This window comes from Bombus impatiens, unplaced genomic scaffold (assembly GCF_000188095.3).
Source record: "Bombus impatiens unplaced genomic scaffold, BIMP_2.2 scf_0733, whole genome shotgun sequence".
Taxonomy (NCBI): domain Eukaryota; kingdom Metazoa; phylum Arthropoda; class Insecta; order Hymenoptera; family Apidae; genus Bombus; species Bombus impatiens.
In genome coordinates, this window is record NT_177152.1 from 532,008 (window position 1) to 544,201 (window position 12,194).

Consider the following 12,194-nt stretch of genomic DNA (forward strand, 5'->3'; position numbering starts at 1 on the left):
TATAATATATATGATATAATACATTATATTAATATGTATATGTATGTGTATATATATATATATATATATTTGTACATAGTAACTTATATGTGTAAATATACTTAAATTAACTTACAATAATTTAACTTAAAATTTAAAAAAATTGTTAAATCTGATTTAAAATTAAGTGAGTATGCTGTCTAGACGGTTCCGTGTTGCAACTGATTATATCTGTCGTTTGTCACTCGTCCTCACCATGAACATAACACTTCGAAAAATCTGTAAATCGTAAAAATCTTGTGCGTATATGGAAGGTGAAACCTAACTAGTAACTAATACTCTCAGAGATGGATGCGACCATAAATAAATAAAATAAAATTTAAAAATATTTAGTAATAGATATCGAACAATATTCTTACAGTTATTCTGGTATATACTGTTTGTGTTTCAATAAATTACAATCACTTTGTCCAATTTTCAGTTGCTGACAAGTATCGTTCAGTGCAATATTTTAAAACACAATTATTGTAATGTTTGATCAAATAAATTACCAAAACACGTTAAACGGGTTCATACAAGTTGTCATCAATACGAAGAGCAGCATCGTGCACTTAACAGAATAGAAAACATTTTCAATTCATTTTCAATTTCTAAGGCAATAAAATTTGTTAAAGCCATGCTAGCTTTGCAAAGCTTTGCAAAAAAGTTGCAAAAATGCGACTCAACTTATTCGTAATTGTATTATTTATATACTGATAACTGATACAACAATGATACAAATCGACTGCTTTGTATAAATGTACAATAAATAGCAGTTTGGGAATTTTCAACAATAAAGATGTCGTTATGCTTGGATACAAACATATCGTAAATATGTCAATTATAATATGTAAATTATATCGTAAATATGTAAATTATATCAAGTCATTAGGATACGTGGATTGTCTCTCAAAAGATAAACTAATCAATCGCAATTTTTGTAGATTTAAGAACTTCGTCACTTGGATAAATGATTAGTGAAAAAAGTGACTTATTTTCATAAATTTATTTGTTATGTATACAGATATCATATAAATAGTGATAAATTCCAAGGTAAATTTAAACAAATAATATTTATAACATCATTACATTATTATAATATTGCTCGTACTTTTCAGTTTATGGAAATACATAATCAGTAGCTTCTAAGTGCTTCTTTAGTACTAGTTTCCAGTCTTTCTGTTCATATTAATAAATGAAAATACTTTTCTTAACCATTGTAAATAACCTTCGTTCATTCTATCGAAATATAAAGTAGAACTTAATATCGATTATTATCAGAAACGCTACAAACTTTTGGGGATGTCTAGTGATATTTATTAAAATATTGTTTCTGGACCATAGAGTGAGAAATCTATTTTGCCGGAAACTTCCTCGCACCTCTATATATAACTCGTTTGAAAATCAACATTGATTGTTAAGATTGGGTCATTAGGGCCATAATTGTTTAAAATTAGATCACCTCATTTTTAAATTTCTAATTCCATCCTATTTTATTACTCGTATTAATATTTATCATTGAGAATGTAAAATATACAATTAAATTAATTATTTTATCATAGTTATCTATATTAAATTAAATTTTATTAAACGAAATCAATTAAAAATTCATTTAACTAAAAATTCAATAATTATATTTCTAATGTTAAAAAATGTTTTCAGTATGGACAAAATACACAGATCGGTATGCAGGATTTCTCATTCAATATAAATACAATTGAAATATGAAAATTCACAGATTCCAGCAGGATTAAAAGTTAAGATACTATCTCTAAATTCTGTTCATCGTGACTCGTAATACACGAAACACAATTTCCATCGTTAACATTTACTACATTTATCGCATAAAGACTGTTATCAATCGCTTTATCTTTGTTATTGTATGTATCTTCATCTCTCTGCTGACACGAACGTCCGTCAGGCAAATTTTCTTTTGATTGACATGATTTTGAACCTTCTTCGTCATAGATAGTAAATCTTTTTAGATCGATGTTTGTGGAAGCTGGAATAACCTGCTTTTTTTCTAGTTTCTTGTTTATGTTTAGTTCTTGTTTATCTTGTTGTTTGGTTGATAAGTCCGAACATGAATCTTCGATGAATTTTTCTTTCGAGCAGCATTGAGATGAACTGCAGTGCTCGCCATGACAACGTATCAAGCAATCGGCTTTTTCCGTATTTGGTCTCAACTGTTAAATTAAAAATTAATAAAATAAGGAAAATAAAGTAAGGAAGATTCTTTTTGTTTTTTACTTTAGTGTTAATTGCTTGAGTATTTAACATATCGTAGTAATGAGCATAGGATAAAACGACAATATTTTGTTAATCAGATTTATAGAAGAAACAACATAATGCTCACACACATAAAATGGGAATGGCATTTCCTTCTTATTCATTCTCAATCTATAAAAATCAGCATTCTATGGAGTTGTGGCAATTTTAATGATCTTTCAATGATCTCAAATACCTAAATCTTAATTATTTCAAGTTACAACATTTGTGTGAAGTGATATTTCTATTATAATTGTGTCACTTTTTAAATTTAGTTTATATATGTCAACAAATTATTATCTTAAGTTATGATAATATTTGAAAACTTTTACTATATGGTAAGATTAATCGACAGGAAATACGAAACAAAAATATTTAATGGAAAATTTCATTAAGAAAGAAATATATTTTCCGAAAGCAAACAATAATCATTTATCATACCAAGAATAAAAACGTACGAATATCAACGTACAAATTTACATAGCTATTTTTGAAAATATAATAAACATTCGATGTAAAGTATTTTATTCAAAATATACATACTAAAAATTATCATAATTCCTTGGGACAATTTTCTGAATATCGCTCTTTATGTTTTTGGCTAATAAAAATCATAATAATAATAATAATCGAAAGTGCTATAAACTACAACTACTAATAAATAGTCGTCAAAAGTGACATAACTCAAAATATGAACCAATCCGAACAATCCGTAAGAGAACAATTTTTTTCACTTAACCACGAAAATTCAACATTTATGTGTAGTTCAATAATTGGATTAATAATTTAGCACTATAAAAGTCACAAATATGCCGAATTATCGTAATTTTAACATGGGTATAATATATAATCTTGTAGATATCTAATATCAATTTACATTTTACATCATATTTATACATGTTTGATTTGTTAATATTCTTTTTTACAATTCGTGTCTATTTAAAAATATTTGCTTACATACCTTATAAAATTCCGGCTGTATGGTAACTTGAGTTATTCCTATCTGTATGAAAAAGGCTGTTACTTCGTCGGTAATACTGGCATAAACCTGTGCAACAGAGTGTTATTCCTTATTCAGTACACCCACTAAATGCAGTAAACTAATAATGGGATCAAGTTCGGATATGGACTAATTCATCCGAATCAAATCCAATACTAAGATTTACCCGTGCATTAACTGTTTTCGAGGCATGTTACCTGTGTTTCTACTCGTATTTTTATTATTAAAGATGGACAATGTCGTGATTATATAATGGTTCGTCCATTGTAAGTAAGGTGCTTGTCAAGTATTGGATCGTCGCAAATTGATTTCGAAGCTTGGAAGCACTACTTGCACCTTTCCAAAATCTACTTATAACCACTTCGATGTTGGAACAAATTGAATCCCTTACAAGTAGTAAAAAAACATGAAAATCAGAAAGGCATTACCTTTATTAGAATTTCATTAAATTCTTTTAACTAGACAAATTCCCCAGAAATTATAGGCAATAAATAAGATTCCTATAAATTTTATTTGAACGTTTGCATTTGTAACGAACCGGAAAGATGAATTTAGCGAACCAAAAATTTCTGATAAAGTGCTGGTATAGTTTTGGACTAGCGTTTGACTGTACGTGAGAGTACCTATTTTTATTTAGTACCAGTCAAAGTACTCGTAGGGGATTCGAATCTTTTACGTTTAGGTTCAAGTTTAAAACTTGAAAAAGTGGCAGTTCGTTTTCTCAAGACTCTAATCCAATCTAATTGGTTAGTGTTCGAATCTACTTGCGATGTACTTAAACCCATCACTGCAGGAAACTCACCATTGGATCCAAGAATATGATGTGAACCGTAGAGATTATCTTCTGCCCTGTTAATTGCCAAACATGTAAGTCGTGTACGTTCACGATACCAGGAAAAGCTTCTAGTAATTCTCTCTTAAGAGAATCAATGTTTATGTGATTAGGGATTGTTTGCAGCAGTATCAGTCCAGATTCTTTCACTATAATAAAAATTTGCACGCATGTCATGATCAAATTAAAAAGTGCTTTGCTAGAAATTGGATCAATTTTGAATGGAATAAAAATTGTATCAATCAGTTGCATCAATCACGACAGTTAATGTTAATATAATAAAAATGTCTTTGTAAGACAGGAAAAAATATTCTTTGATTTAAACAGAATCAAAGTATGGGACGATTAAAATATTTAAGAGATCAACATAATTACTAGTTCTTACACCCAATTCCACTTTTAACTGAAGAATCTCAACAACTATTTCTTATTCCTTTATCCTTGTCACGAAACGCTTGAAAATAAAAAAAATTCTGTTTGATACTCAACAGAACTTCAAAGTTCTGCTTCTAAATTCTTATTTTTTTAAATTTTCGATATTTATTTTTCATTTTGTTTCATACACACACACTCACACTCACACGCACACACATATATATAATGACACTCATTCTAATTAGAAATCTTTTTGGTTTCTCTGTTCAAATAAGCAGGATGATCAGAATCATGTTAATCAGAATCGGACTAAATGTCTTATAATCGAGTAATTTTTAGCCATTTCAACGATAGGTCAAACACAGAACCAAAATATTTCCATTCGGAAAAGCTATGTGCGAATAAAGTTTCATTTGGAAATATTTATTATACCTAATATTACCAATCTAACATCTTTCCAATAATTCTTTATTTACATTTTAATACTTACTATATGAATAGCTAAGTGCGAAGAGTGAAATGGCTGAAATAATTGCGAAAAGCGGATCGATGTATTTGGCCACGTTAGAATCGGTAAAATATACTAAAATGGACACGAGAATAACAAAAACACAGCCCAAGGCATCACGACACGTTTCTCGTAGACCTTGGCTTTTTGGTATACCCAGAGGACTTCGCCTAGTTTGCGAGGATAACTGTTCTTCGCCTTCTTTCGCTTGCTGCGAACTGTTCCTAAAAATAGACAACGCATATCTTATCGTTAGTTTCGGAAATCTTCCACATTTCTTTTGAATTTGGATTAGCCAAGAAAATATATGTATATAGTAAAATCATAATTAGAGTGCAGATATTTATGCAAATTCTTATTTTTATGAATATAGTTTAAAAAATGGAATCCAGACGGAAATTTATTTTATCTACTGTGTCATAACAAATATTACACACAGAATATTTCATATATTTTTGAATATTTTGTGCATTTTTGGATTTCTCCATAAATGCAAAGAAATTTATGGTTCGGTCATAATATATTTTTTCTAATTTCTCTATCAAGCATTGAAGAGTTCGATGACGTACACAAATTCTCAAAAGTTTCGAATAATATACTGTTCGCAATAAATTTATTTGTATAGTATATGTCTATACATATTTATATATGTATAGTGTCCTTCGTAACTGAGAACTATATGATTCTATATGAACAAACAAATCTAAAGCTAAAAATAAAATCTTTTCGAAAGAATATAATGATATATATTTTCGAAATACAATGATTTTACTTTTCATAATCATAATAAAAAGGTGCAATAAAATATTACGATGTATACAAATGACTTTTACTTGCACACTTGTAGAATTATTTTGCTACTGACAAGCGTTTTATCTTGATCACTTTTTAATTTTTTAATTATAAATCAAATTAAGGAACTTCTTCTAAACTTATGGAAAGACTTCTGACTCTAATATAATTTACATCACATTTAAATAGTAACTGTACATAACAGTAATATCATAAGTAATGACATATATAATTGCTACTATGTTTTAGTAGGAATTTTAAATTTATAGTTTGTTAATCTATTTTCATTTCTCTATTTGAATTCTATTGTATAAAAACATGTATTTACGTAAACATACGCAGACTAATTATGTTGTTCAGTAAATTTTAATGTTTTTTCGATTTTGTAATCTTCAGTAGATGATTCCTGCACACTTCTGTAAGCTAAGCACAAATCTGCAACACGTTTTTTTCTTGAAATCTACAGTTTTCGAAAAAATTAATTTTGAAAAAAATTGCAAATTTTCAACTTTGGATATGTTTTGTGGTGTTAGAGTAGCAGTTACCGAGTTGCGGTTCGGACGAAAAAATTCTGTGGACTCTTATGAACAAAATAATATGTATTGTTAATGCAGTATAAACATTTAAATACGTTTTCGAAAACTGTCGGTTCTAGGAAAAAACGATTTGCAGATTCGTGTTTAGCCCACAGGTTAAACAGTGTTATCAAATGACATACAGTTATTATATAATATTACATACCGTCGTAGTATCACATCTCCATTCATTGTAACGTGGAGAACAAGACCCTGATTGAAGGTGTATCCTCCAATTAGTATGTAACAAAAAGCATTAAGGAGGATACCACACGCGCCAATTGTGAGAACAGGCATCGGATGGTGCATTTCATCCAAATGATCTATATGCACCAGAGTTTGTAAAGCTTCGACCAACAAAGAAAAGCAAAAAGATGCGAGAAAAACGCAACAAATAAGCATCGTAACGATATCTATTCTCGCCCAGCCAAATGTATTCTTCATCCTCCTATCTGATCGTGATTGCTGAAAAATAAATTTTTTGTTCTTTCACGTGTTTTTTAAATATAATTTAATAAATAGTTCTTCAAATTTCGATCGTGCTTTTAATTATGCGTTGTAGTTTGTGTCGGCGCAATGTCTCGCTAACATTACAGTTCACTTCTTTGGAATAGATCTGGAACAGTTGTTACAGGTGAACGCCAGAACAGGAAATTTAAACGATAAGGTCTGAAACAGTTTCTACTTCTAGTAACTTCTATTCTTCTAGTAAAGTTGACGAGATGTCAGCACAAAGTGAGACAGACGATTAAAAACACGATCGAAACCTGAAAAACCATAAATATATCATCCAAACGTCATGGAAGCCTAAGATCTAAATAATATTTTAATAGAGGTTAAAATGATAGGGGATAATAATTGGAGCCTTGAATTCTAAAATGGTTCACCAACATTTTGAGAAAATTAATTTTCTTTAATTCATTGTATTCTTCATAGATACATCTTTGTCATATTTATATTTTTATACATAACCACCTTTTCTTAAAAAAAATCTTGGTAAAACCAAAAGTTGTTTTGGAAATCATCGAATAATTTATTGATATTTAACAAACCAAATATTTATTTTTAATCACTGTCCCAATTTCACTTTTGGAATCTTTGTTTGCAAGCTTTTCGGTGTGTTGGGTATATTTCTGTATTAAATTTTCAAAGCAAGAACGATCTGATTACAAATTGAATTATTTTATTTTTACCTTTGTTTTCGTCGACAAAGACGTCGTAGAACCGCGTTCTTCGCCATTTATGCGAATTACTGAATTTCGTAAGGAACTAGAAACGCTATTTTCACTGTGACTGATGCTGCTTTGACGATGGCTATACTACAAAAAAGAAATATGTTAATACTTAAATTAATTATTGTTCTCTATAAATTATATTCTCAATAAAAAAAATATTTTAAGATAATTTTGAAAGAAAATTCAATACAAAATTCTTTCTCATTATTGTTTATTTTGATCAATAATAATTGTCGCATTTTCTAATAGTTAAACTTTAGCTATATTCTTGATAAAGTAAACAAAATGTTGTTCGTTTTATATGAAATATTTCACAAATTTTATGGAGTTTTCATATTATCTAATAATAGTGAGATTGGTGAAAGGTACAGAATCAAGAATAATATGAAAGAATCAGTATTTTGAGATATAACGGAGAATACCAGAAGATAAGGGCAATAACTATTTCAGGCTAATAATTTAAGAAGGAGGGAACAAAGGACCAAAAACTAATGGCGAGGTACAGACGTGCAAACGATAAGCAAGGAAATAAATTTTAATTTGAAGGAGAAAGAACGAAGATATAGACTATATGAGGGAGAAAAAGAAATTGTAGAGTACTGAAGAGTAGATGCAAGGAAATGAAAGCAGAAAGAAGAGGAAGAGAGAGAATATGTTTTAGAGAAATGCGGTTCAAGAAAGGACTGGATAAAGAAAATAAGTAGGAAAATAAAGAAAAGGGAAAGGGAGTAGGGAGGATAGAAAAGTATGGAGAGGAAGCATACGAAGAGGATAGAGAATGAGTTAAAATAACTGATAGAGAAAGAACCATACAAAGAAAAGGAGTGTTGTACAATGCGATACTAAAAATAATAGGAATAAGTGGCGAACAAGACCATAGATGATTTAGGTCTCAAAACAAACAAATATATTTACTATATGTAGACGTATATAGGTTATGTTAAAAGCAAATATAAGGATGTAAAACCAAACCCCCTCAAGGCCCAAAAGAGCAAATGAGCTATCAATAAATGATACTCTCTATTGATTATAATATAATAATAGAAATATGAAATTGATATGAATTCTATAACTTATTGTGACTATTACTTTTTATAACGATAAATCACTAACATTAATTTATTTCTAATTAGTTTATATAGTTGTAAATAATTGTGTTCTGAATTATAAACATTTGAAACCTAATTTATGCTTTCTTAAACAAATAAGTTAATCGTTTACGTTATTCAGTTTTGTAATACTTGTTTTACAAAGTAGATAATAACATGCATATATACGATTGACTTTAATTGAATACAAATTAAGATTTTTATCATCATGGGAAATGATAACGATAACACAATCTACTCTCGTCTATTATAATTATGTACTCTGCACATGTTTATACTAGATATTATATTAAACGAAAAACAAACTATATCAATTTCAGAAATTTTATTCTGGAACGCTTAGCGTAAGCAGTTTTGACCAATCACCAGTCAATTTTAGGCAATTGTATTTATGACACACGACTTTTTACCGTCTATTTCGTTTGTTTTAATCGTAATTCCCTTTCTACTTATAATTTTCTCCATATTTTATATTAACTATTTATTTTTGTAGTATATTTTTTAATGGTATTTATAATTTCAAGTAATTCTGAATTTTTTTAGTGTATAATTTGTAATATTTTGTTACAACGAAAATAGAAAGTGAAGCTATATGTCTTTAATTTATAATAAAATATTATTAAACGGAACACCTATATTTACTTATGCTATGTTATAAAAAATTTTGATAACTGTAGAAGCAAGTTATATGGAAAGAGAAACATTTTGTTGAGTTTTGTTATAAAACATAGATCACGAAATTTTAACTAACTCATAAGGACAAAAAAATTTTCTTCTACATTTTCGTTCTTCTTACTTCTTATTAAAGTAAATAAAATTATGTCAATTACCTTGGGATATTGTTTGCGATGTCATATGCATTTTGCAAAGTTTTGAACCTTTAAATTTTCTATGAAAGCATAACGCATAAACACCTGCAGTCTAATTATAACCAATCTACTATTATTTTTTAAACATACATTACCTAATTAACTTAATTGCAACAATCAGTAGATAATTTTTTATGATATAACATGAGTGATGAATACACGTGTTTTGTTTAATAATATTTACCAACTAGGTTTATTTTTGTTCTAATGAAACATTACAAGTTATACGCTAACGAAATTCATGATTATTAAAAATTATTATTAGTATAAAAAATGAAGTAAATTGTAAATATAAATAAGAAAAAAATTTGTTAAAAAGTTTGAAGATCGAAAAATCATGTGCATCATCGTGCTATGATAAAATTAATCAACTTCTTTGAAATCAAAATCCTTCAGTATTTTTCTTTTTTCTGATAACGAGATAACACATTTCTGTAGCATCAATCCAATGGTACAAACACACGTTAAGTTCTTACAACGAATTCAAAATGTCACCGATTTGATAAATAAGAAAAATGAAAAAATTATTAAAAAAGATCATATATAATAAAGAATAGAAAAAAATGATGTGTTATTCAGAATATAAAATTAACAACATAATAATATATTTAAAAGTACAAAAGACTATAGAAAATTATTATCGTCGAGTCAAATAATATTCGGAAACGTAAAATTTAAAATATTACATATTCATGAAATAGAAGAATTACATGTATTTTGTGCATTTTTTGGATGTTCAAATTTCTCATAAATGTATAAAAATCCACAGTTTACATATATCATATATCATTTCCATTATCATTCAATATTGTAATAAATTTCTTGTTCTTTGATACATTTGATAAACATCGCAACAGAATTTTAATGGATAATATTGACGCTGGCAAACTCAAATCAAAAATCAATTCAAACTTAGGAGAAAGAACATTTCATATACAGGATATGTTTGTTGTTTATATGAAATATTCTTTATTATAGTAGATAGTTGATGATCGTCAAAAGGAATAGTTTGATAAGCTGGATAATTTACGGTGAAACTTACCTTGATGGAGGCGATACAACCAACAAGTGCTATGATGTTGCATAGCATGTGATAGGCATTGAGGAGTAACGTGAGCGAATGAGTCACATGACTGGCGACCATTTCGACGATAAAAAAAGCGGTGGTGAAAAACAGGATCAGGTACAATTGGACGGGCTGCAGTCTTCTGAACCATTCTTTCACAGCCATGATCCTGCAGCAAAGCCACATAGTGAACGTTCCCACTTTATCCCAGATACTACACACGTACATATAGAAGAACCACAATTCCACGGTTCTATCTGCTGAGAGATAGGATACCGTTGCTCTCTTACTTTCTCTTATAATTAGAGCAAAATTGCAGTTTTGTGCAATTATGTGATATTTGAATGCAAAAATTCGCGGAATCTACATACAGGATATGCAAAAATATACAGATTGTATATATGCCTTAATACTTTTTTATACAGAGTACAAAGATCCATTGATTAATGTAAGAAAAAGTTGTTCTATTTGAGAGATAGAAATAGTTCTTAAATATTCAAAACGTCTCCGCTTTCGGAATGAACACTAGGCCATTCACATTATTCGCAACCATTTAATTTTGCCTAATGAAATGTTGTCTATCTTTTACCATATCATAGCTATAGTTTGTCCCGGTTATGGAACGCCCTGTATAAAATATTCAAAGTATAAAGGACACTCATTATAATATTTAACAGATAAAACAAATTTCTGCTTAGGCTCTATCTTTTTCAATTGTGATTAGAAAATATTGTATTTGCATGAATATCCACACTAATAAAATGTTATACTTATAATACACTATATATATACATATATATATATGTATATATATATATAATATATGATATATATATTGTAGTGTATATTGTATATTGTATGTATAGTATATACATATATATATATATATATATATAGTATATATATATATATATATATATAATCTTTCTTTCTGTAATTTCGCGCATTCCTGTTAAGTTTTTAACGTTGGAATAGCGCATTGTTTCTTTTGGATTGTCACACGTCACACTTCTATGGTCCTCTTGTAAAATGATCTGCTAATTACGAAACAATAATTTGCTATCTACATTTCGAATATGTAAAAAATTTTACGAAAATTTACCAACACACCCTCATATATAATGTGTATACTTCATGTAAAATTATCGAGAATTGTAGATCGTAATCGCGGAAATAAATACGTAGCAACACTTTCATTACATGTAGAGACGATAATAAAATAGTTTTGTATTTATTTAATATGTGATTTACAAGATGTTCATAGATACCCATTCAGCACTCTTCTGCTTTCAATTTTTACCTTGCGTACGGAACAGTGACACTCTTTTGTTTTACGAGATGCTGCGCACGCATATACTCACACACATATACTTATATATGTCGGAGATGAAAGAACACCGGAGTCTTTGGAATTTTGGTTAATCCCGCAACATTGTAACCTAGAGTCTAGTATAGCTGTAATTAAACAATTGTAGTTATTCAATCCGATTGTAATTGTTCGAGAGTTGTGATAATGAGCTTGGGCTCGAGGCGGCAGCCCGGCGCCG

General features: G+C 28.7%; 1 protein-coding gene across 5 annotated transcripts in view; it reads right to left on the reverse strand.

Moving 5' to 3' along the window:
* Positions 1-1,652: 1,652 nt before the first annotated feature.
* The window catches only part of LOC100742478 (zinc transporter 1), a 26,280-nt gene continuing 15,738 nt past the window's right edge, over positions 1,653-12,194 (reverse strand). For all 5 annotated transcript variants that reach the window (XM_012390163.3, XM_003492437.4, XM_024370311.2 and 2 more), the window contains exons 2-8: positions 10,624-10,816; positions 7,562-7,687; positions 6,535-6,833; positions 4,984-5,225; positions 4,089-4,267; positions 3,248-3,334; positions 1,653-2,204 (exon numbers count right to left, since the gene is read on the reverse strand). In XM_012390163.3, the coding sequence (XP_012245586.1) occupies positions 1,776-2,204; positions 3,248-3,334; positions 4,089-4,267; positions 4,984-5,225; positions 6,535-6,833; positions 7,562-7,687; positions 10,624-10,812 (1,551 nt within the window). In that variant the 5' untranslated portion in view covers positions 10,813-10,816 and the 3' untranslated portion in view covers positions 1,653-1,775. The remainder of the gene's footprint in view (positions 2,205-3,247; positions 3,335-4,088; positions 4,268-4,983; positions 5,226-6,534; positions 6,834-7,561; positions 7,688-10,623; positions 10,817-12,194) is intronic.